The 26,444-nt window shown below is 47.8% G+C and overlaps 1 protein-coding gene across 2 annotated transcripts in view; it reads left to right on the top strand.

Moving 5' to 3' along the window:
* Ano6 (anoctamin 6) overlaps window positions 1–23,073 on the top strand; it is a 159,277-nt gene extending 136,204 nt beyond the window's left edge. For both annotated transcript variants that reach the window (XM_055627116.1, XM_055627115.1), the window contains 7 exons: window positions 487–656; window positions 860–957; window positions 5,697–5,827; window positions 11,220–11,425; window positions 15,168–15,370; window positions 16,815–16,920; window positions 20,251–23,073. In XM_055627116.1, the coding sequence (XP_055483091.1) occupies window positions 487–656; window positions 860–957; window positions 5,697–5,827; window positions 11,220–11,425; window positions 15,168–15,370; window positions 16,815–16,920; window positions 20,251–20,457 (1,121 nt within the window). In that variant the 3' untranslated portion in view covers window positions 20,458–23,073. The remainder of the gene's footprint in view (window positions 1–486; window positions 657–859; window positions 958–5,696; window positions 5,828–11,219; window positions 11,426–15,167; window positions 15,371–16,814; window positions 16,921–20,250) is intronic.
* The last annotated feature ends 3,371 nt before the right edge of the window (window positions 23,074–26,444 follow it).

Raw genomic sequence — 26,444 nt, 5'->3', positions numbered from 1 at the left:
TATGGTTTCCAGCAGATCTTACAATTCTGGAAGACAAAAGAGCAGTCTTTTACCAGGCTGTTCAGAGCTAATTTTCTGAGGGGTTGGGCATGTGGCTCAGTGGCAGAGGTCCCGGGTTTCTAGTACCACAACAAAAATAACTGTGGGGTTTTAGACCAAAGCAGTTCTTGTTAAAGCATTTACAATTTTTAAGAAAAAGTGTGTGTGTGTGTGTGTGTGTGTGTGTGTGTGTGTGTGTGTGTGCATGCGTGCACATGTGGTGGTGTTTTCCATGGAGGATATTGTGTTTATTTGGGAAAAGAACTCATAACAGTGTGTAAACTCAGAATTAGCACAATGGCTGTATTAAGGAACGGAAAGCAGATTAAATCGAAAATGGTGTGAATTGTATTCTCTATGGCGTGTTACCTTGGGCATCAGAGTCTTTGGTTAGGGTCTCAAAGCTGTTGGATTTCAGCATCTTCCTTGTTGCTGTTTTCCCCACAGAACTCCCGAGGACGCAGACCGATTACGAGAACAGCCTCACCATGAAGATGTTCTTGTTCCAGTTCGTCAACTACTACTCGTCCTGCTTCTACATCGCGTTCTTTAAGGGCAAATTTGTGGGCTATCCGGGAGACCCGGTGTATTGGCTGGGAAAGTACAGAAATGAAGAGGTGCGAAACCAGGATCGTGCTAACTCTCTCCACAGCCGAAGCTGCTGCTGCTTGCCTTCTCTCTGCTGCCTAATGAATAGTGACTTTCTTGTGCCTTTCCGAGCTATTTTTAGCCCAGGAGAACAAACAGAGATGCTAATGTAATATGTCTTTGAAGGTTACACGCCTGGAATCTAAACGCTGTTCTCTTTATAACTTGCCAGTGTGACCCAGGAGGCTGTCTCCTCGAACTGACGACACAGCTGACAATCATCATGGGAGGAAAGGCCATCTGGAATAACATACAAGAAGTACTGCTCCCGTGAGTGGTGGGCCTGGGTGTCAGGGCGGGGGACAGGTCAGCCTGCCCACTGAAGGAGGCTACCCCACACGGCCATACGTCTGTCTCTGAGGTGGACTAGCATCCACTGGAAGTAAAGGCCTCTGGGAAAGAGGTCCAACCAGTAGTTTGTATGTGTTTTAATAGTTACACTCGCGGGGCCTCAGCCGATGGCTCGGTTGTAACGTGTAAGCATGCAGGCCCAAAGTTGGGACCGCCAGTACCCATGTAAAGAGCCAGGCACTGTCATGCACACCTGTAACCCAGTGCCGAGGAGCTAGAAACAAGGGGATCCCTGGGTCTCACAGGCCAGCTAGTGAGCAGAGCTGAACGGGGGAGCTCCGGGCTCAATGACTGGCCATGCCCCAGAAAGCTGGATGAAGATGTCAAGCCCTGAACTTCACATGCTCCCACGCACACGTGAACACACACATGCACACACGAAGTATCTACATGAGACCTTCACCCTCATAGTTAACAGAAATTTCGCCCACTGTAGTGTAGGCCTCTTAGGCCATCACTGATGGCTGGCAACACAGAGGTCTTTGAGGAAGGGCCCTTGTTAGAGCTGTGAACTACAGACTGCCACAGGTTCGCGTAGCATCCTCACCCTCACGCATCCGGAAGTCATGAATAATAATAGCGATGTAGCATGTGCCAGTGTTTGCACCAAATGCTGTCTCTTTTCATATATACATGCTTACGTGTGCCTGCACATGCTCCTATAGCCTAATTTCATAAATCTTACTTTAATCTTCCTTTCGCCAATCAAGATCTGTGGCTTAAAGAGGTTGTAGGGTTTACCCAGGATCACACTGGCAGTGAGAGGTTACCATGGGATTTACCTCCAGGAGCCCGTGACTCCAGACCCAGTGTTGTCAAGAACAGGCCTCTCCTGTGATCCCTGAGACATAGAAACAGTCGCCACATGGATGTTGAATGGCTTCCCTAAGAAACGAGGGCAGCGGCAGGATGCAGTGGTCCCCACATCGTTAACGAGGGCCCTCCTGTGGAGTCAGCACCATCGGCATGTCCTACAAATGGGATGCTGGGTAGAAAAGCTTTCCATTGCAATTTGGTTTCAGTGTGCCCGCATTCTTCACTGGGGCCTTTTCCTCCCTCTCCAGTGTGAGCTGTCAAGGCCCTGCTCAGAGCAAAGACAACACTCCTGTCCCAGGAAAGGATTCCAGCTTTAGCTGTGAGATAACTTTAATCCTGCCGCACAGAAAACAACCCTTCCTTTCATCGCGTTCATATTCCTGTTTTTCCAGATAAGTAAAAGTAGGTCATGGGCAAATCATGCTGTTTCAATATGAAAATGTATTTTAAAAAAAAAAAAAAAAGCTTAACTCATTCTTAGACTACTAAAACAGCATTTTCTGAGCCAACTAGATTATTTACCACTAAATTTTTTTGATAAGTAACTGCTTGGCAGTGAGCTGCTTTCTGAATTTTAAAAGTTAGTGGGTGGGGTGTATTTCCTAAATTAATTCGGAGTAGCCAATTCTACTTGAATTGTAGATTCAAGTAAGCTTATTGCTAACAATCACGGAGTTCCACTCTGTTTGAAGATACCGGCGTCATATGTTTTTCATTCTCTTCCCCTGGCTTGAAACCGGAGAATGCCAAGTGTCAGTCAGAACAGTGTCCCTGGGGCTGCTGCTGTGCAGGGGCCAGTCCCTTACTTCCCCTCAGAACCCAGGACCATGGTGAGAGCACTACCCCTGCTTCCCAGACCCTCACTCCTCGGAAGGGTGTCAGAGGGAAGAGCCATCTCAGCTGCTTCCCTATGAGCTTGAGATGTCAGTGGAACACAGTGAAGACAATTGACGAGACTTTCTTAGACTTGGCCATTTCAGGTCCACATCCTTCATTCAGCGCAGATTTCTAGAGCAAGCTCAGCCCACACCTAGACTGGTCCCAGGTACAGAGCAGGCACTGACATGAGCTCGTGAGTGTTGCGTGTTGAGTGTTTTGCTAGAACCAGAGAATGTCAGCTCTCTGGTCATCCCAGCACTGACATCCAAAGAATTCTGGGGATTTTTCTTTGTTTGTTTGTTCAAGACAGGGTTGCTCTGTGTAGCCCTGGCTGTCATGGAACTCACTCTGTAGACCACGCTGGCCTCAAACTCACAAGAGATCTGCCTGCCTCTGCCTCTCAAGTGCTGGGATCAAAGGTGTGCACCACCCCCGCCCCACTAGGGTTTTCTTTCTTATTCAAATAAGACGGTGTTAATATTTTTTAAAAATTGAGACTCCTAAAACATCTAGAACATCAGTGTCCCTGGGTATTCAGCCAGAGGAGGACCGTGAAATTTTTCCTCCTCTGTGTATCTTTTACCTTTTCAAAATAACGATGCTCTGACATTTTTTCCTCCTGTGTATCTTTTGTCTCTTCAAAATAACGATGCACATACGGACGAGAGAAGCTGTGGTAGAAAATCACTGTGGACAAGGCTCAGTAGCTACACCTGCCCTTCATGGGAAGAGTGAACTCAGGTGTGAACTAGCCAGGAAGTGGTGGTGCTTGTGAATGGAAACGGTGTCTCGCTCTAGTTTCCTAAGAGGCCAAGAGAAATTGAGATATAAAGTATTGCCTCCCGTTTTGTCAGTGTTACAGTAAATTTGTACAGCAATGGCTTTGTGATTCTGCTCCTAGTCTTAGCCAGGGAGGGAAAGGATCTGGTGCATTTCCCCTCCAAGTTCTATGGTGTAATTCTCACATGTAGTCAAGGGTGGGATCTGACGCCAGAATCACAGCCCAGTTTGTTGGCATTTTTTGTTTTTTCAAAAAAAAAAATGTTTTTCAGAAGACTCGGGGAGGAGATGGATTTCTGTTACAGATGAGTAATTCAACACAGGAAAATGGAAGGAGAGACTTGCAGTGTATAGCTCATAACTCCAGGCAGAGAGTTGTCGCTGTGGTCCACAGTGTGGGCAGGCGGCATGGCTGGAGAGGAAGCATCTGCTGAGTCAGGGGTACACAGTACCGAAGACGGATTAGAAACCCCAGAAGAGAAATGACTCCTTTGTCTGGGGCATGGACCCTGTTCAGACAAGGCTGGGAGTGGGAGGCAGAGAAAAGGAAAAGTAAACGGAGAGAGAGCAAGCCCAGATTTATCAGGGTGTGGCGTCATGAGGGCTTGTGAGGGGCCCTTGGGTACCACTTATGTTAAGAGCCCTTGGAATGGCAGAAGCACTGCAGTTTTGGGGGGCATCCTCAGATCTTTGGGTTGACATGGAGGAGGCGCTGTTGTCCACAGTCGACACCTTGAAGCAGGAAGTATCAATCCACATGGCCTTGGTGTCTCCAAGCCGAGATTCCAAGATCATAGCTCCATTTTCAGTGGCCCCTGCTTGTTAGCCTGTATTGGTCAGCAGGAACTCCTGTGTGTGTGTGTGTGTGTGTGTGTGTGTGTGTGTGTGTGTAAGCGTGCTGGCCCCTTTCAGCTGTCTTGACTTCCATTAGCCCTGACATCGGCCTTGGCCAGTATGCATCTCATCAGCACACTTTAACTTCACCAAAGTAAAGTGTCTAAAAAGCAGGAGTGTGGGTTTGGTTTGGGGGCGTCCGAGCTTGAGTTCCTCCTACTGAGGAAGGACAAGAGATAGGGAAGCCAGGGCCATGTTCTATGAAGAATGTCTGCCCTTATAAGGCCTCCCTAGTGGTCAGGGGAGGCTGGCAGGGGAGCACCAGCAAGAGGAAGGCCAGCACATTGAGTCAACTCTTGTTGCCTTGCATTTTAAATACTTGGTGCGCTCAAGGACCAGGTGAGGGCCTGTACACCCATTTTCTTGTAGCATGTGCCTTTACAGTCCTGTCAGACTTTCAGATGCACACAGACCTATTGTCTGAGCGACCAGAGCGTAAGAGATGGATGCTATGTGTGAACTTGAAGCCAGCTTGTCACTCGAGGAGGTGGAGTTTGTCACAGGTGCATGGCCAGTTCTGTTTTCAAGGCAGATGGCCATGAAAAGGGTGGGGTAGCGTTTATCATGGACACAGGAAGGGAAGCATGATGCTCAAAAGGAGAAAACAGATCGCTGGGTGGGAGCCATGTGCAGTGGCGCGCAGGGCAGGGCTGGCTGTGCACGCTGATCTTTAGAGCGCGCATCCCTTCTGCTGTCCTGAAGTTGTCTGGTTTAAGGCAGAGACCTGTCCTGTCATTTCTGTGCTTAGTCTTCTGCAGTAGCCCCTCACTTCCCTTGGTTAAGAACACCCAGATCCTCCCACTCGTCTGGTGGAATCCACCCCAGCTCACTGGCCTCACTTCCTACTTTCCGGGTCCACAAGAGTGTCTTTGTTGTGCTGCCAAAGGCAGCTCTGATCCCGCCTCCAGCTGTCTGTAGTCACTGGTTCCCCCAGCCTGGAGGTCCTTGCCGGTGCTCTGCCTCCTTTCAGAGGCTCACATTAGTACCTCAAGGTGACCATCCCTGGTTCTCCCTGCACTGTTACAAATAGAACTTACCTACAGCGGCTAACGGCAGCTTACGTTACACCCTTCCTTTTGCTTTATTTTCACTGATAATTTTCATACTGAAAAAAAAAAAAATGTTTGGAATGATTGGGGGGGGGAGAAATTGGAAAAACATGTTTAACATGCAAAAGAGAAACTGATTTCTTGGGAGGATTACATGCGCAGCTTTGAGACAGCAATCAATACTTCACAGAGTGGGCCTGACAGTGTTCTTTCTAATTTATAATTTGATCTTTCTGGCAGATGGGTCATGAATCTAATTGGACGATATAAAAGAGTTTCGGGATCAGAAAAGATAATCCCACGATGGGAACAGGATTACCATCTGCAGCCCATGGGCAAGCTGGGATTGTTCTATGAGTATCTTGAAATGAGTAAGTTTTCAGTAAAATATGTTGGGATATGTGTTGGAGCCGAAAATCATGTTGTTGAGCAACAAGATTATTTAGCTCATTAGTATGAACAGCAGTATGTTTTTCTCTACCGGGATAGAATCGCACAGCAGAGAAAAAGCAAAGCCTTCAAGTATGATGGCCGTGTGTGGTTTCGTTAATACGCATGTTGTTTAAAGCTGAGGATTTATTATCATGCGATGAAGCGGAAGTTTCCTTGAGGTGTTACTTCACTGTGAGCTCTCAAAGCACGCTGGCCATGTTGCCTGTGAGTGAAGCCTATCACTGTCCTTAGATATAATTCGTTCAGTTTGGGCTTGAGTCTGCAGATTGTGCTGTTGGCCAGAACAGAATCACTGAGCAAGCTTGTGAGAACAGGAAGTATCCCTGTCCCCCTTTCACACCTCGCTCCTGCCTGAGATGGCCTCTTGGTTCTTCTGGGCAGGGTTTGTGTGTGGTACCACGAGTGAGGAGCTACTCTGATGGCCTGGAGTTAGTTAGGATTTGGCACAGGCCCTGCCCTGCCTTCTTGGGCATCTTGTCTTGGATTACTTGCTCAGGCTCTCTGTCTTCTTTGGTTGAGCACAGTTTTGAGCTCTGTTGCCTTAAAATAGATGCATCTCAGAACAGATGCCCTTTGGAAACACTCACTAGCCTTTCCATTATGAATGACACGCTTAAATCTAAAAGATGGCTAACCGTTTACATATTTCGTATCTCTGTCCTTTCACCTAACCTTTAAGGTTGACAGGCATAAAATCTGACAGGCCTTGGGTTTATTCCTAGGGGTTTGTGTCTGTGCCAGGACAGTGTTTACTGCAGATAGTGAGTAGGTCATTAAATCACATTCTATTTATAAAATATCTTTTAATAATATGCATAAAATGCAGAAATATCTGTCTGGGTAAGTAAACAGTCCACTGTGCTATCATCCTGGGGTCAGATTTGGTTTTGCTTTTTATCAGGATTGGGTTTTATTAAGGGTGCAGTATCCGTACGGAAGGGATTGCGAGGTGATTGCATTTCGTAACTAACCATCTTTTCCCAGAGCCCTTGCCAGCATTAATAATAGTGCCATGGCATAGAATGTTACTTACTTGAGCCTCTCCCCAGAAAATAAAAACAAAACAAAAAAGATTTCAGAGGAAGTTATTTTTCACCAATTAATTACTTAAAATGAATGGCATGAAGGAACAAGTTACATAGCCATGCTTTGTGAGAGAAAATCGGACTTTTAGCATTTCATGGGCCTATTAAATATTTATGAACTAGTTAATTTGGTCTCATCCTACCCCAAAAAATATGCATGATATTTCCTGTCATAATGGCTGCTATAGACAGACCTTGAGATTTCTTGCAATGCTTTATAGGCACCCCAACTATTCTCACGGAGTTGGAGAGCTTCCTGAGTTTCTGAGCATAGGCAATGTGTTACTGTGTATCAGCAACACAAAGAAATCTGCCTAGTGCTAAGCTTTGGAAGATACAATGTTCAGTGCCCTTTGACCTTTTGTCTTCTTTCTCCCTATATAAGCACTGTCTCTCTGGGAGTGGTGTAACTCGGAGGTGACCCTCACAGTTCTCCCGCATTCGCCAGCAACACCCCTGTGCACCTTTCTTTACAGCTCCAAGGAAACATCTTACAGTGCTTTGCTGCTTTTGTAGGGCCAGGCAGCCTTGACTCCCATAACCCTGTGCAAAGGCATGCATGCCTCTTCCCCTACCAGACTCAGCCTGCTGGAGGCAGCTACCAAGCCCTGAGCGCCGCTGCTCGGGAACCTAGTACTCACAGATATTTGTCAGCTGAAGGTACTGTTTTGTACCTTGGTTCTACCTGTAGTGGGCACAGGTCCCTTGAGAATGTGGTGACAGCTTCATAGCTGGCAGGTGCCATAGTGAAGGGCACCACAGGGATGTTGTGAGGCTGCCTGTGCCACTTCTGAACTGCCTTTTCTGTTTTCACCTTGTTAATTTGACCCATCTCTAAGCAAAGTGTCCAAAGTCAGGACGGAAGTGGCTCTTCCCATTCGTTTCATGTTGCTGTGTTAAAATACCCCAAGAAATGCAATTCAAGGGAGGAAAGGTTCATTTTAAGCTCACAGTTCAAGGTGCCACAGTCCACCACAGTGGGGAAGTCCAGGCAGTAGGAGCCTAAAAGCACATTCACAGATGCACAGAAAGGTGTGTTGTGCTGATGTTTAGCTTGCTTTCACCATGCTATACAGCCCAGGAGTCCCTGCCCATAGACTAGCCCTACCCACAGTCAGGGTCTTCCTACATCAATAAATGGAATCAAGATACTCCCAGAAAGGCAAGCCCAAAGGCCCAGCTCCCAGGAGATTCCAGCTCCTGTCAAGGTGACACCACCAAGCATCACAATGATTTCCTGATATTCTTTTCTGCACTTACTTGACCAGATGCGCTGCGCTCTCCTCTTTGCCTCTGTCGCGTCCCTGTCCACCAGCAGCACTGACTGCTTCTAGTCTTTAAAGGAATGGCTGTCTAGTGTGGCCGATGGGTAATGCTGTCTCTTCGCTCAGTACCCAGTGTCGGATGTAGCACTGTGCCAGCACTGCAGTGTTCACCAGAGATAACCAAGCTGAGATTTGGGGCATGCGCTCACGGAGCTGGGCACACAGCAGTTTGCATAAGCAAAGCCAAAGGCTTGGTCAAGCAAGCGGCGTTTGAACATGATTTGGAAAAGTAAATGGTAGTATCAAAAGTATGGCAAGGGAAGTGGACATTACTCACAGACTAGTGAATAACAGGACACATTTTCAAATGCAGAACCACTCTCTGATTGCTCCAGAGTTACAGGGGGCAAAGCATAGCTGAAGCAGAGGCTCAGTGATGGGGATATGAGGTAAAGGATAGACATATGATGACTTCTGTGTGTGTGTAGCTAGTTTGGAGTTCCCATGAAAGAATGGGGGGCGGGTGTAGGAATATTGGTAAGCAAGAGAACTGTGCAGTGTTTTGTTGAAGGTCAGATTATTTCAGAAGCAGAGTGGAAGCCCTTTAGATGGGATCCATGTTGAGCGGGAGGAGTAAGTATAATTAGGAGGTTCCATCAGTTAACCTCGATGAGTAATGAGTGCCTAAAGAGAGCTTGTCAACACGGCGGTAGAAGTGGGAGACAGGTCAGATGAGCAGGGAGGGGGTGACCCAGATGGCAAATGAGGAACAGAATTTCTAAGATACCTTCTGGGAGATCCACATCTGGGTGGAGCCAGGAGGGGAGCTGGTGTGGAGATGGCTCTGGTGTTCCTCCGTAGGGCTGGGAAGGGCGGCTGCACAGGTCAGGTGCTCGGGAGCTGTAGGTGAGGCCATATGGGTGGCTCAGGGGTGCCTCTGGGAGGTTGTGAGAGACTGCCAGTGTGTTGATGAAGCCCAAGCAGAGGAGCAAAGCAGGTGGAAAACTCCAGCGGGGTCATTTCTGCAGACAAGGCTTTTAAGAATGACATCATTGCTCAGCAGGGATTGGAAGATGGAAGAAAGGTACATAAGACAGGAGGGAAAGTCAGAGCTAAAACCCCATAGTTGCTAGAACTGTAGGAAAGTGGACAGGGCCCTGTGAGTAATAGTGTTTCAGAGGCTCTTATTTCATATATAACTTGGCTTTTTAAGTTAAGTAAAAACAAGTCAAGGGAAAAAAAAAAAAAAAAACATCCCATGGAGAGGGAGATGATTGGCCCTGTCAGAAACCATCTGTCTAAATAAGCAGGGCAAGAGTGCCCCAGGGCTTTCTGGACTGTGCAGCCACTTTGAGGGGGAAGCTCCAGGAAGTCGCTTCCATGCAGTGGTGAGGGCTTGTGGGATGTGGGGCGTGGAGGGTGGGGTGAGTGGCCACTGCCATAAGGAAGGCATTGCAGAGCAATAGGGGCTCTTAATCCTTTGATGGGGTGAAAGTGGTGTTGGCCCCATTCCAGCTTTTCTGGAGATTTAAAAATGTGTTTAGTACGGGGACCCCCTGCTTAGCATACAGCAAAATCCCATGAATGTGTGCATTTCTTTTTCAAAACCTGTTTGATCAGTCCCGTGTCTACAGGTACTGGAACGCCATAGCTTTGTTTTCAGTGGCACATCCTCTTTTGACTCTTTTTCAAAGTAATCTACTTTGTCAGTGCAAGTTATGTTAACTGTTTGTTGATGTCTCTTGAAATTTAGTGTCTAAAAAGTCATATGGAATTACTAACTAGATTTGTCTATCCCTAAGTTTGAGTCTACCTGATTAAGAGTATACACATCATGTCATTCATTCGATTCACTCATTCAACATGGTGTCTCTCACCTGTGTTATTTCTGGCCTCTCTTGACCAATCGGGATCTGGCTATGCCACATCCTCCAACACAGGGACCTCAAGTTGTCCTTCCAGTGGGCTGGACACTGGCTGGTTTGCCACCGTCAAGTGTGACCGGCTCTGCAGTCTCTCACTTGCCTGGCCCCAAGGCTGGCAGGGATGGCAGAGATGGCAGTGAGAGGGGTGCAGACGTGGTGTGGCTCCTGATGCTGAGCTCCTGGCCTATGTGGCTTACCTTTCCCTGGTGTCAACGCCTCCCCAGGTCTCCCACACCAGAAGCAGGTTCACTAAAGCCGTGACCTTCTCAAGCAGAGTGGAGCAAAGGCCTGGGGGAGTTGGAGGGGGACATCTCCAGTCTTTGGCTCACTCCCGCCTGTGAGATGTCTTCTATGGTTCCGCTAATATGGTGGGAGGGGCCTCAGAGAGGTTTCTTGGCTAGGTCTCTGGTCTTACCTCATTCTTCTTCCTCTCCACGACACAGTTTACCTTTCCTCTACTCAGACTAAGGTCACATATATTTCAGAAAAAGAGAAGAGGCTGGGTTACCACTTTCACCTTGAAATGTGGCCAATGCAGACTGACCAAGGGTTGGGGCTGCTGTATGCCGGCGGCAGATGGGAGGGGAAGCCTGTGAGGGCTTTGCTGCACTCCCTTGTGCACCCTTCCAACAGTCTCTGAACATCATCTCCACAGCCACACACTTCTGTTTCCCTTTGCTCACTAGAAACTTCCAACTTCCACGGTGCTCTTTTTTTAAATCCCAAGCCCTGGATCGGCTTTTAATATTATCTTAACGGGAAGAATGAACAACCGTGCTTGAGGGACACAGGTTTCGATGTTGTTTGTTTTGAGTGAATGCACATGAAGGGATTAAGTTGTACTTAGTCGCCTTTCTTTAGGCTTCATCTCTGTGTTTGGTTTACCTCGTCTCACTGTGTTGTGATTGTGTGGGCGTGTCTTCTTGCTGGGGTGGGTTATTTGTTTGCCTTTCCCTTTCCTCAGAAGAGTAGAGTAAAATATGTTGCCCTACCATCTGTCCTCCCCTCCATGATGTGTGTCCATTCCGTTGACAGTTATTCAGTTTGGGTTCGTCACCTTATTTGTGGCCTCTTTTCCACTGGCTCCCCTGCTGGCTCTGGTGAATAATATACTGGAAATAAGAGTGGACGCCTGGAAGCTGACAACTCAGTTCAGACGCATGGTACCAGAAAAAGCCAAGGATATCGGTGCGTGGCAGCCCATCATGCAAGGAATAGCCATCCTGGCTGTGGTGACCAACGTGAGTATGCCTGGGGCTCACAGGGCAGACCACTTATTATTTCTCTGGGTATGAGTGTCTTGCCTGCATGTGAATGGACCATACGAGTGCGTGGTGCCCAGTGAGGCCTTGCAGAGGGAGCCGAACCCACAAGCACTGACGTTTCTAACAGTTGTGAACTGCCATGTTGGTGCTAGGAACAGAACTCGGGTCTTCTGCAAGATCAGCGGGTGTCCTTCACCGCTGAGTGCTCTCTCTAGCCTCCAGTGCGGCTTTTAGCTGCTATTTTTTCCCCCTGATACATAATTGTCACCACAGTGGGCCATCTTTCTGAGGTTAGCATTGTCACTCTTCTGCTGGAGTCTTTATCCAAAGAAACTTAAGAGTGATAAGTACTGATGCTTTCGATTCATACGTGACAGAAAAAGCATCACCAAAGAGGGCTTTAGAACATAGGCAGACATGGGGCTGGAGAGATGGCTCAGAGGTTAAGAGCACTGCTTGCTCTTCCAGAGGTCCTGAGTTCAATAACCAGCAACCCCATGGTGGCTCACAACCTTCTATAATGAGATCTGGTGCCCTCTTCTGGTGTGTGGGCATACATGCAGGCAGAATACTGTATAAATAATAAACAAATCTTGGGAAAAAAATACATAGGCAGACATGGGTTCATTTAGAGTCCGAGTGCCCTAAAGACACCCCGGCATATATCGCTTACATGCTCTAAAATGACATCTTAAAATATTAGCTGTGATGACGGTTAATAACTGCGTGTCAGTTACCCCCTCGTCTCTTATGGGAGCTGGGGCATTCCCAGGGCACGGAGGTCATGGCCCCAGCGGCCTCATGACTGCATGTGTCCCAGCTGTGAGAACACATCCGCGTTGTACAGCCTGTACAGGGTGTTTATTTGGGCACAGGCCGAGGGGCGGCCCCTTGGTAGAGTTTATTGCCAGCCCATCGGAGGGTCTGTTGCCTACAAATATTCTCAGATATCCCACCCATATTTCAGTGCCAGTCTCACCAGGCCCGGCCTCCCAAACAAAATGATTTTTCAATTTCCGTTTCTGAAGCCACAGTTTGCTGAGTCCCCACGAGCTTCTGCAAAAGCAGAAGAGAAAGTGAGTGGCTGTCTCTGTCTCTGGCGCTGGAGGAGGCAGATCTCAGTTCCACGTCCAAGCGCCACAGCGGGAGCCGTGTGAGCTTGGGACTGTGCACTGCAGAGCCCCATTTTACGTCTGCTGATGAATGACTCTGTACTCAGCATGGCTTGGGAAGTCGGCGAGCTAGAGCAGACACTCGAAGCCCCGGCCCTTGTTCACATAGCTGCCACCACGTGCCTTTACTGCCTGACCTCGTTAACTGTGACTCCCTGAGGACTCTGACAGGCACCTCAGAACCAGTCATCCCCTTGACTGGTGGCCATGAAACACCTTAGCTGTCACCCCCACCCCCGCCAGCTCTCTGAATCGAAGGCTGCCGCTGGCTTTGAAGAACTGATAGATTCAATCAGTTTCCTCTCGCCCAAATAGCCCCCTGCCTTCAGGGCCTCCCGAGTTACTGAAATGAAGACTGATGTCGAGAGCCACGACCACAAGGCCTTTCAAGTTCCACAGTCACGAAAGCCTGAATCTGTCATAGCAATATGCTACAGTACGTTAGGCAGGGCCGGAACACGGGTCCGCGTGCTGTGGAAAGGCTTGGCAGGAGGGTTTGCAACTAAAAGGGCTTTTTGTTTGCCCTTCAGAAACAACAACAACAAAAAAATTGATCTGGTTCACACTCCTCATTCTTCAGGCATTCTGGAGTGATTGTGTTAGACACCTTCTCCCTTTATCCGTGCCATGGTGCTATTCCGTGAGCACAGAGAGAAGATTGGCTAGGTTTCCAAAGTGTGTGTGTGTGTGTGTGTGAACACACATACCCACTGGCTAATTCAACCTACTGGTTGTATTATTATTATTATTTTCTATACCCTAGCAAAGCCCCTGACTAGATCTGTGTCACTGGTTAAACGGTGGACAACTCTGTAGTCCGCATTGTTAGCATTTGTTACACTTAGAAAACGAACCGTGCATGTGCATACGGTAGCCATGAAAAATATCTGCTACCCCATGTATGTAACCCCCCCCCCCCCCGTAACACTCCACAAGATGTCCACAGCCCGAAAAAAGAAGAGAGATCACCGGGGTAGGCCGTGCCGGGCAGGAGTGTGCCGGGCAGTGGCTTGAGTTAAAATCGATGGTTCCCGAAATGAGCACAGCTGCCATTGTTGTACATCGACAGAGCATCTGCTATTGAAGAGCAGTTTTAATTTATTTTGATATAAATGGAACTTGTGTGTAAGAGCAGCATGGGAAATGAGGCAGGCAACATTATGTGTATTCTCACAGCGTGTCTCAGAGCCGCTCAGTTCAGGGGGGAAAGGTACCCTGTCAGAAAAACAAAGAAATATCTTCCGTGTTGGAATTTTTGTGTATCTCGGTGATTCTATAAAAAGATAACATTGAGATAAATGATACCAGGAAATTTTCATCTATCGAAATCTGGCACAAGACCAAATCTCCTTGTCCTACCTCACTGCTGACAGGTAGACACACACACAGATTCTTCACATCACAGAAAGAGAGGAAGCTGGCGCTAGTAGGGTGGAAAAGCCCCTTCATTGTTTCCTTGCTTTGCCCAAATCTTCTCTGTCGGTTTGTGGTCTCACTGCAACTGAACCATATGTCCAGATGAATACGATTAAAAGTCACTTCCAGCCCCAAACCATGTCTATTCTCCTGTTTTAGTCGGTTACTGGCCTAAAGTGCATACAGCTTCCCCCTTGTCCTTCCTGCAAACCAGTCCCATACACCAGACAGTCTAAGCCTGATATTAAAGGCCTCTGGGAAATATTTGTGTAGTTCTGGATGGGCTTCCGCCCTCGTGCACTTGTGCCTGCCATAGACACAGGCTCACGACCGACTCATGCATTCCTTCTGTGCAGGATACCTACCTGTGTTAAATGATAATTTGTGATTTCAGAACTTGAGCCAGTTAATTTTTTGGAAATTTAGATGTTCATATACTCAATGTTATAAAGCTAGCATCATTTCCTGACTGAGTGGATAGAATAAACCCAATAGAGGTGACCAGGCCACGGATTGTCTAAGTAAGTCTAGGATACCATGGGGCAGGGAATGTGAGCTTAGTGGCTGTTGTTTACCTATAGATCAAGAGAGATGTGTTTAGATCAGTTTTCCTTCTTCTCTGTGAGAAACAAGTAAATTTTATTTTTTTAAAATCAGCTTTGTATAAATTCTTTATTCCACAAATAAGTTACGTGAAGCAAAATGACCTTCAAAATATTGACCTGAGTGTTTTAATGCAAGAGCATTCTAACTCTAAGCTGGGACAGCCTGGAGAGAGAGAGAGAGAGAGAGAGAGAGAGAGAGAGAGAGAGAAAGTGGCTACTGTAACTTTGAGCAGCGCTGATTTACACACGGTATGCAAGCCAGTCCTTCTCCTCATGGTGCCACGCTGCAGTTCTTCTCAACAAAACAGCGTTTTGTGTATTTCAGAAGCTCAGCAAGCAGCCACCGGGCCTCTCCCTCGTACCTTTTAATCTTCCCTTAGGATGGAAGACCTCCCAAAGCGTCTTGTGCATTGAATACGTATACCTCACACTTAGAAATTCAACTTGGTCAAAACCAGGGACGCTGCCACACAGGGAGCCACAGCTGCCACTCTAACGCTTCCTTTCTCGTTTTTCCCAACGTAGGCCATGATCATTGCTTTCACATCAGACATGATTCCCCGCCTGGTGTACTATTGGTCCTTCTCCATCCCTCCCTACGGGGACCACACATACTACACCATGAATGGCTACATCAACAGCACTCTCTCCGTCTTCAACATCACCGACTTCAAAAACACAGACAAAGAAAACCCATACATTGGGCTTGGTAACTATACCTTGTGCAGGCAAGTTTCGATTTACCTGTTTGGAAATGTACTTCGTCTTATTAAAAAGTCTTTTGGGGGCGTGTAATAAAATTCCGACTGGCATGACTTAAGTCTGCAATAAGGGACAGTTTTCGCGTGGCGTTCTTTTTAATAATATTCAAAAAAAATTAAAGCTAACGAAGACCAAGGGAAGAACTTCTAAACCAAATTTGGAAAACGTGCAGATGGGCACATCATAGTTGGTGGAGGAGAAGATCCTGTGATTCCTAGAAATGGTGATAGCTGAGAGTTTTACAAATTCAAGTCATTCAGTTCTTAAGACTGCCTTATGAGGCTGGGAAATGTAGCTCAGTCAGTAGTTCCTGCCTAGCGTGTACAAGGCATAAAACCAGGAGTGGTGGCTCATGCCCATAGCCCCAGCACCGAGAGAGTGGGTACAGTGAAGGCCAGCCTGGGATACGTAGTGAGTTCAAGGCCAGCCTGGGATACATAGTGAGTTCAAGGCCAGCCTGGGATACATAGCAAAACTCTATTTCAGTAAAGTAAAATAGAAGAAAGAACATGGCACACAGGCTCTAGCGCAGCCGTAGCGAGCACTGGCATCCATGGGCATGGCCCTGGGTTCAACCCCCAGCAGTGCTGGGAAAGAGAATAAGCCTACTTTGTATAGACAAGGACAACCTAAAGCTAATAATGACACACTTAGCAAAGACAGAGCTGGGTACAGTGAGGTGTCTGAGGTGCTCCGCCTCGGCCGCTGTCAACCACGCATAGTGCCCGCTGGCTCACTCACCCGTTGGCAGCTTGTTGACCGCGTAGGTCATGCAAGTTTATTTTTCCTAGTACAAATGCCCTTAGTCCAGCTGTTCAAAGCCATTCTGATTCAGATTTTCAGTAACACAACCAAGAAGTCAGACAAGCCTGAAACAGTTGTTCCAAGTGCTCCGCTCGTTCTGACTGTACGCAGGGCTGATCTCAGTAACTGCCTTCCTGTGGGGCTAATCACTTACAGCCAGGAACTAAGGAGTGGGGTACCCGAGGGAAACGACGAGAGTCAGGTGATAACGCTGACTTAACCAGCCGGCACCACTGGGTACCGTGGCCCGGTCGGCCCTGATGATCCCTTATGAAAATGTACAGACCTGATCCCTTAGCTAGCCGAGTTGTTTTAATGCTTGAGCAGGCATAAAGCCTTGGGGGGAATGTGGAAACTTTGTTACCTTGTAAAGGTCCACCCTGTTTTTACACAGCTGGAATCCATCTTTTTCTGGTTCCATGCTGGCAGAAAGTTACTACTGGATAATTTTCTTCCCGTGTTGGATACCAAATTGAACTTTAGGTGAAAAAGTCATTCCATCAACGAGGACTCTGGTTTTAAATACGGCCCTTGTCTACAACATGAATCAAAAAAAAAAAAAAAAAAAAAAAGTGTGTCTCCTAACGTGCCTGCTTGTGCTTCCAGGTACCGGGACTTCCGCAACCCACCCGGGCACCCACAGGAGTACAAACACAACATCTATTACTGGCATGTGATTGCTGCCAAGCTGGCCTTTATCATTGTCATGGAGGTGAGAGATGTGTGTCCTGAATCAAGCATATTCATAGGTCGCCTGTGTCTTTTCAGTATTGCCAGCTCTGTAAAGTGTAGCTAGCCCTTCCTCCTTCCTGCTTGCTAATGACTGTGGCCTGAGAAGAAACAGCCCGTACCGCTCTAAGTGAAATAGCTGCCTGCGTCAAATGTTAAAAAGCACGCGTGTGTCAAGAGACACTGAGCTCCGCTTGTTACAATATTAACTGGGCTCCTGCTGGACTTTCACTCTGGATTGTGAAAGGCCTCTGCCCATGGAGCTATGACGGAGCATGCCAGCTCCTCAGAGTGCTTTCTCTCTCTCTCTAAAATCAGCGCTGAGAAAAGGACACAGCTGTAGACTGTCAGTTGATCTAGTATCTTTCTCAGAGTGGATAACTAGTAACAGATTATGGGGCCTCGGAATTCCTTGTGCAAAGAAAGAAATCAACCCTTGCAAGAGCTTAACAAATAGTTAAGTTTTCTGTCATGTGCAAACAGCAGTCCAACAAATTCTGAGTCTTTGTAATCTGATTTAAAAAAAGAAAAACACCAGAGACCAAGAGAATGGGTGGTAGAAGAGAGGAACACTTACTATAACAGACAAAAGGTGTCAGGCACAGAGCAGAAAGTACAACATACGTCATGAACAGAGATGCAACTTACCATCGGGCCAAGCGGCTGACAGAAAACCAAGATTAGAATGGGGGAGGGGAGGAGGATTCTGTACAGCAACAGTGGCATCTGGAAATGACAGTTCTGATACCTCACGGTGCTAACCTAGAAAGGCAGTGAAAGGGAATAACTGAATTTTTCCACAACAAAAACACTGGTGAGCCACGGGCCTTTAAGTAGAGTGATAACAGACTTTTGGTGAACGCAGATGAGGAACCCTTCCCTAACTCCCTCGAGGCTACGGCAGCCGAGATCAGTGGTTCCCGACCTAGGAATGGAGATGCCGCTCAGGAGCAAAATTACATTTATGAAGCAGCAACAAAAATGAATGTATGGTTGGTGCTTCCTAAGAGCATCAGAAAAGTGTGCTTTCTGATGGTCACAGCCCACAGGTTGAGAACCACTGGCCTAGATCCTACACTCAGACACACATAGGCACAAAGAGGAAAACTGTCAACACAGAGGCATGTCTTTATCCCAGCTCTGTGGAGGCAGAGGTGACTCACCCCTGTGGTCCCAGGGCAACTAGAGCTACAGGGTGAGACCCTGTCCAAAAAAAAAAGCCTCTAAAAGGAAACTAAGGCTGTTCCCACTGGCTCATGAATACAGAGATCCTCGTGGAATGTGTAAGCTGAACCTGCAGGGTAGTTTCAAAAGACAGCATCACACCATACTGGCTTTAACCCAGAAATGACAAATGAGCCCCACCTCTATGTAGATGAACTTGAAGATGAATCCTGTCTTTCCTCTGTTGCCCTGTGTCCATCACCCACATCCTGTTCTCACCAGCTCTACTCATCTGCTTTTCCCCAGCTGATGTCAGTGTCCCCAAAGGCAAGGCAGGGTTTGCTTCCTGCTCTCCTTCCTCTCTCTCCACTCTAGCCATTCGTTCACTGCCTGAGCAGACACTGATCTGCTCTGGCTATGTGGCTGTAGCATCCTGTGGTGAATTCCTTGAGCAGCCCCTCGGCCCCGTGACCCATCTGTGAGCACCGACATAGCCCACCTCTCACTGCCCTGGGAAGCTTCCTCGCTCAGCTTCAGGAAAACAAAAAAGATTCAAGGGAATGATAAAGGGGACCATGCAGCTAAAGGAAGTGACAGCTACAGACAGCTAGGTCCCCAATAGAGAATCACGGACTATCAAAGGGTGTGCTTACAGGGGGAAGTGGGAGTCACCAATAGCAGAGGAGTTTATCAGACCACCTGCACTGTCCCCAAAAATTAAAAAGAAACCCTCAGACCGAAGTTGCACTCTGGACCAAGTGGGCCTGGCCGACACCCACAGATCACTGTGTATTCCTCTCAACACAGCAGCACCCCCACCCAGACTCTGTCACATGGGAGCCGCAAAACAAGTCTCAGCACATGCTTGGAAATTAAAAATGTATCAAGTGGCTTTTCTGAGTACAGTGCAATTAAATGAGAAATTAATCAGAGAAATTTGGGAAAGTGGGTGTGTGCACAGAAATTAAATGACGCATTCTCAAGCAACCAGCAAATCAGTAAATATGTTAAGGAGAGGTTTTTTTTTTCTTTTAACTTTTAAACAAATGATAGTGGAAACGAATGTACCAAAACCTATGGGATATAATGAAGGCTGTGTCAAGGCAAGGTGCTATCAGTAGCCACATCAGATTAGCAGTTAATTCCCAAATAGCTCCTGTCGGCTTGCCTGAAGGATGGAGTAAATGAGTCCTCTTCTCAGCCAGGGCCTAGAGCCACCAAAGCTTTCTGCTTGATAATCTCCAGAGAGCTGCCTTGCTTCCAGAGTGTTCTCATACCCCCTGTAGGCTACCCCAGACCCTCCCTGGGTCCCAAACACAGTCTAGTCCTCTGCGCTGTAAGCCTTCATCTGGCCAGTTGCTCAAAGCAGAGTTCTTGGAATCCTTCTGCTTCCTCTTCTCTCATCCCCACATCCTAGCCTGCTGGCTTTTCCCTCAACAGCAGACCCCTAACCACTTCTTCCAGTCTTGCCTGCCTTCAGTGAACATGTTGGCCAGATTTGTATTTCTGCAATACTGGCAGGTTTGCTCTGGCTGATGGTTTCTCTCTCTGGTCATGTGCTTGCTGCCTTTGGGCCTATACTGAGATAGCACCCCAATCCAGGAGAATGCTATGGAGAGGATTGGCTACCCCCTCCCCTTGTGGTAGCTGATATGTAGAAAGTAAGGGATAGGGTCCCAATGTCCCCTTCTAACCTTCTTATGCTAAACCTAGTCCCCTTCAATCATATCACAAGCTGGGAGCCAACCTTCACATAGAGGATAGTATTTACCACTGGGAAAGGAACACCGAATTGGGAGAAAGCACATGCAAAATAAAAACAGCAGTTTTTAACTTAACAGAGGGCTTGGGGATATTCATTTCATTATTTTTTGTTTTACTGCGTAGCCCAGGCTGACATCAGAGTCGGTCTCCCATGTACCGGGGGGGGGGGGGGGGTAGTTCGGATATGGATGAGAATACACTCACTAGGATACACTTTCTCCCAAGTCAAAGTAACACAGTGCAGCTTGTGCGCTGTAGCCTGTCGGTTGGGAATGACAGGCTACATTGTCCATACACGCTGCCGTGGTGGCAAGCAAGGGTAAGCCGAAGGGTCTCCGTCCGTTCCCCTCTTCTAACACTGTCGTCCCTCTGCCCCTCCCCACAGCACGTCATCTACTCTGTGAAGTTTTTCATTTCGTACGCCATTCCAGATGTGTCAAAGGTCACGAAGAGCAAGATCAAGAGGGAGAAATACCTCACGCAGAAGCTCCTTCACGAGAGTCGCCTCAAGGACCTGACCAGAAACATGGGGCTCATCGCCGAGAGGGTGGGAGAGGTGGTCGACAACAACGTGCGTCCAAAACTCGAATGACCGGGAGCTTTGTGTCCCGAGAAGCACTTTAGAAGCAGCGGGCGTGCTGTGAGTCGCTGCGGAGGATGCTCACATTCAGGCAATCAGAGTCTACACCAGGCCCATTTCCACGTGGATCATTCTTACGGCTCCCGCCAGCAGCGCAGGAGCTGGGAACTGGAGACTTGATCAAGAAGGCATAAAACTACCTACCTGGACAACCTGAATATGTTTGTTTGTTGTTTTTTTTTTTTTTTTTTTTTGATAAAATGGAATTTTCGTAACAGAAAAAGCCTCGAAGTGTGCCTGAGTCCTACTTTGCTTTTGAGGTTTTTTTTTTTTTTTGGTCTCAAGCTCAGTGCTCCTTTCCTGTGCTTGATTTTGCATTTTGCCAAATCTATCCAAGATGTATTTCGTCCTGATGGACGGTACCATGGCCGAAGACCTGGCATACCTCAGCCTTAATCATTTTTGTGTTATCAACAATAGCGAGCTCGGAGTTGAGTTTGGATGCTGTTAGGGTCCAGGTAGAATCAAGAGTTCACAGTATTTCAGTGTCTTACCGTACCACTAAGGAAGGAGGCTTCGCTGCGTGAGAAACAGCTTCTTCCTCATTTCAGCCTGTATTTCTGCCTCCAAGAAATACCTGTCTTAGGTTGGCATGAAGATGGAGGATATTGAATGAAGCCTGTCCCTTGTCACTCCTCAGTGACTCCTGCCTTCGAGAAGCACTCCCAGCATGCTCTGGGCCTGATCAATGTGGACTACAGATCTTAAGGGAGTAAGATGAGAAAGTAGGACAGTTAATTTACCTCTTCTTGATATGTAAGTTTCTTGGGAAGATGATAATCAAATGATCATAACTGCATTGTTATCAACATGATGGGCTGGGAAAGTTAAGCTCATCAACTTCGGGAATACTGACTTCGCAGATACAGAAGGAAGGCACTACCAATCACCAAGCGCCTTCTGCTTGCCTCTGCAAAGGCTGGTGGCCTGATGACACTGGGCGTAATCAGACCAACAGCCAGCAACCTAATCACTAGCCATGTCCTATGATCCTGTGTGGCCAGTGTCTCTCACTGGGAATCCTACTGACTTTTCTGCTTGCCACTGTGACCGGCTCCCTTGCCATCTCCGTTGTCTTCCTACGCCCGTTCACAACTGTGCCGGAGACACCCCACCCGGATTGCTGCCCTTTGAGGAAGGAGAGCCTGGATTTAATTTGAGCCCCAGCCTCCTCTCAGGCCATCAGGTGGCTGAGGGAAGAGCTGGTCTCTCTGCTGGTGGCTTGCTGCTAAGTCCCAGCTCCCTGGTGCCTTGCCCTCCCCGCTGCTCAGCTGAGCAGTGTCTCTGCAAGCCTATCTGTGCTCAGCTTTTCCTCCAGCACAGCTGGAGGAGACATGGCTATCCCTCACGTCATTGGCTGATAACAGTGGCGCTGGATGAAGGCAGGACCTGCCTCACTCCATTTGGGATGGGCCTCTGCTGACAGGGGTGGTGTGAAATGCCTGGAGCCAAGGAAAGTGAATGGTTTTAGAGGCCTCCTCCTGAAGGCTGAGCTTTCAATGCCTGCCAGGAATGGTTCTGGGTGTTTTAAGTAGCCCTGAGGGTCAGCGGAAACATTCCCACCTCCCTTGTATGGGGAGTCCGGGACCTGCCATACAGTGTCTAACTGTGCAGAGATAGAAATGACTACCCTCCCCTCTGAGGGATGTTCTTACTCCACAGCTAAACCCAGGTGCCACTCCCTGCCCCCACCCTAACTGCCCTGGTACTCCTTACTCGCTGTGTTACCTCTTCTTCAGAGCCTGCACTTTTTTTTTCTAAGGACAGGAAAGCACTCACACTTCACATCATGGAAAAGGAAATCCTCCTCGCATATCTCTTCCCTCCTTTTTTGGTATACACAAAGAGAACTTTGGATGAAAAGAGTATCTATTCATCTGTATCCCCAAGCCAGGGACAGTGTAGAAAGTGCCACTGGATAGGAAAAAACAAAACAAACCAACCAACCTGCTTTTCTGGTGGGATCTGAAGAGTCCCCTGGCATCGGTGCCATTCCTGTGAGGCCTGTGCCAAGTTGGTGATGGAGAGAAACAGGGTATTCCTGCAGTGAGGTGTCCCCAGTCCCAGGAAAACCAAGAGCATGACAGTGGCCAGGGAGGGATGGACCCAGCCCTCCCCCTGTCCAGCATGAACCACTAGAGTTTAATCCTTTTGTAAATGCCTTTGGATTTTAATGGACTAAAGCAGTAGACCCAATCAATACTCAGGGGATTTTCCTTTAAATGTTCCTCGGATGTTTTCGGTATTCCATTAGACACAGAAGGGCCAGAATTTGTCTTGAAACTAAACGAGGCCACCCGGTAATGAGTGTGTCAAGTTTTCCCCTTTGCGGTGCACACGGGTCCTGGGCTTCACGGGACAGCGGCAGAACGTGGTGTGCCGTTAATACACTTCATGTGAGTTCCTTGCGTTCCTATCGTGTGTGAAGAGATGAAGCAGTAAACAGCCTAGTTAAGGAGGGACTGAGATTCGTCGGCGTAATGTTTGTAACTGATGTTTGTTAATTTCTATGCATTTTAATATTTTTTAATTATGAGCATTTTAATAAATTCAGTTTTACAAACAGTCCTGTGGCCTGACTAGGTTTGTCTTATTAATGTTTTTAAGGGATCATGTTCCTGAGATCTGCCCATAACTGGCTAAGTATCACTCATATAATAGATGTATGCTTCTGTATAGAGGATACCTAAAATTGCTTTTCATGGCCTGTGGTCACATGGACTTTCTTTAAAAGATTAGGGATGGAGTTTCAGCCAGGGTAGCCACTATGGATGAGCTGAGCCTGTAAACCCAGTGAAATTTAAGACTCTCACCTGCTTATATGACCTGGTATCCCTGAGTCACTGTGAGAAGGTGCCTTTACCTCTAACCCTGTCTGGGTTGTTTTGTTTTGAGATGGGTCACACTATACCTCAGGCTGGTAACACCCTCTCAAGTTCTGAGACCACAAGTGAGCCACACAACTGGCTCACAAATGCCCTGCAGAACAGTGCTGATAAGGAACTTCAGCTCTTAAGCATTGAAAGCACAGCAAAGGGTTACTTACAAGCTTAAAAGCCCCCCCTTCCCAACAGGGAATGCCTCAGCAACTGATCAAAGGATGCAGGTCCTCCAGCCAGTTGCTTAGAGGTGTTGGCATGTTTGGTTCTACTTGAAAACTTACAGGTCTTAAAAATGATCTTCAGAAAATGAAGTGGCTAAAAAGATGATCCAAAGCTCAGGTATATATTTTTTTTCTTCACAAAAGAACCAAAGTGACAGGTGTTTAGAGGTGCAGGTGGTGACTAGACACTGGACAGGAGCAGGCGACTAGAATCCTAAAAGGCTGAGAGATGTGGAGCATGGCATCACCCTGGTTTGCCAGCCAGGGGTGAGAAGGCCTGTGCTTAAATAGCACACACACACACAAGTCACAAAGCCTCAAGAACAAACTGGGTCAACAGAGAGAAAGAGTATCTGAACTCAAACCCAAGCTGTTGAAATCACCTATTCAAACAAAGAAAAGAGGGGAGAAGGAGTGGAGGGGGAGGGAGGGGGTCAGGGAGGAGAATGAAGGCATTCAGAGCCATTGGAAGCAAACGTGTGCGCGTTCTCAGCATGCCACAGCCCAGACCTGTCCTGAAAGGAGGCAGTATCCACACAGGGACCCCACACTGTGGAGTCCAGCCTCCATACATCCCCATCTCTGGGACTCCACAGACGCTCTCCCACGCTGGCTCAGCAGACAGCTGCCCCGTCAGCCAGACTTGACCGACCTGGTAGAATGACGGTCGCAGACCAACTGTTAACGTGGGAATGTCAAGTACCCCTACAGGGCCATTTATTGCATGCTTGGTCACCAGCGAGTGGCACTGTTTGCGGAGACTGTGGGAAAGTTAGGAAATAGGATGTCGCTGAGAGTAATGAGTGACTGGGGAGCTACCTTTATGCCCGGTGCCCGGACCCTTCCTCAATCTTTACTCGGCCTTCTCTGCCACACGCCCCTGCCGTCATGATGTCATGCCTCACCACGGTGGTCGCAGAAACGAGTGACCATGTGCTGCGCCATCTGAACCGTGTCCTACCTTGGTAATGTCACACCTGCGCTGTCACCTGTCATGAGACCCACTGAGGGCTTCGTCATGGGGAATGGGTGTGGAAATGCAGGAAGGAGCTGAGAGTGCCTCCCATAAGAGCTACGAGAAACCTATGTGTGCCAGTCATACGTGGTTTTGTTTAGGTGCCCCTCCCCCAAAAAAGTAAGACCCCCGAGTTTCCTCTGCAGCCAAGGACCTGGCTGCATCCCATCTCCAGGGCACAGCTTAGTCCAGTAGAAGCGATTCCTGATGCCGCCCTCCACCATCCGCTTCTCTCTGGCTTTTGTGGGCCCCTCAGCTGAGCGCAGTTTTGCCGGGTTTCCGGCTGTTACCCGCTTCTGTTTGGTCCTGGTGGGCCTCGCCCATCGCCCCACCCACAGGCACGCACAGCTAGGAGATGCCTGTGTGCCCTGCGTCTGAGCATGGAAGCCACAGCAACAGCGTGCACAGTTTGTCTCGCCTCTGCACTTGCGCGTGTCACGTGCGTTGATCGCTGGCACCTCACCCGTGGTCACGTGAGGCTGACAATCCCCCATGAAACATTACCGAGCAGGTACTGTGGTTCTTGACACAGCTTCTCATTACAGATCTGGTTCCACATCAGAGGACGAACAGGTTAGGTCCCTTATAGAAGGATTCAGAATTTGAAAAGAGTTTAGGAAGTGATGCGACTGTGGGGGGAGATGGATGCTGGGAGAGGTAGCTCACGGAGGGGGTCCTAGTTCGATTCCCATTGCTGTGACCAAGCCATGACTGAAAGCCACCGAGAGGACTAAAGGATTTGTTTGGCCTACATTTTCACATTAGTCGTCGTTAAGGGAAGGCACAGCAGGTCCAGAAGCAGAGACCATGCATGCCAGAGCACTGCTTACTGGCTTGTTCACCTTACTTTCTCACCCGCCTCAGGACCACCTACCCGTATCAATCATTATCGGGAGAATGCTCCACAGACTTGCTGCAGACCAGTGTGTGCAAACAGCTCCTCACTCTAGGTTCCCTGTTCCCGGGCGGCTAACACAGGACGGGGGGGGGGGGGGGGGGGTTTGCAGAGTCTATCTCGGCCGCAGCCCCGGCCCCTTCCTTTCACTCCTGTTTCCTGGCTGTTGTGGGTAAACACCTATACCCCACCACATTCCTCTGCTGTGATGCCGTGTCACACACAGGCTTGGGGACAGTAGACTCTGCTGACTATGAACCGAAAGCACTGAAACAGAACAAGGTCTTTCTCCCCCCAGGGCTTTCACTCAGGCATTTTGCCAAAGGGACAGAAAAGTCTAGCACACTGTCCAACTCCAATATGATAACAACCTGTGCCCCAGATTGCTGGTCACAACCAAGGAGACAATAAGAGGTTGTAGGTAAGCCTAATACTGTGTGACAAATTGACACCCTAAGACATATCTTACTAATCTACTTATTAAGAAGGCCTTATCAGTAAAGGGTAGGAGAGATATTAATTTTACCAGATCTATAAACCCCAAATGAAGACACACACACACACACACACACACACACACATACACACACAAAACCATGAAAAGAGAAAACAAGATAATATGACTCCTTCTAAATCATGAATCCCCAAAGACACTGGAATGTCTGATAAAGAATTCAGAAGGATGCTTTTTTGTAAAATCCTAGTGAGATACAATACAATACAAATAGTTTTAAAAAAAAAAAAGCAAGCTATGAATAAGAATATAGCAAGAAATGGAGATTGTAATAAAGATGCAATAAAAAGTCCCCAAACCCAGGGAATTCTGTATATTATATGAAAGTTAATTGAAAGTACGAACAGCAGACTAGATCAAATAGACAGAAGAAACTCAAAGCTTTTCAAAGAGAAGCTTTTCAAACTAGCAT

Source organism: Psammomys obesus, unplaced genomic scaffold, assembly GCF_907164565.1.
Source record: "Psammomys obesus unplaced genomic scaffold, mPsaObe1.curated_primary_1811, whole genome shotgun sequence".
Lineage (NCBI taxonomy): Eukaryota > Metazoa > Chordata > Mammalia > Rodentia > Muridae > Psammomys > Psammomys obesus.
The sequence above is the reverse complement of the archived record's forward strand: the minus strand, read 5'-3'. Positions and strand labels throughout refer to the sequence as shown.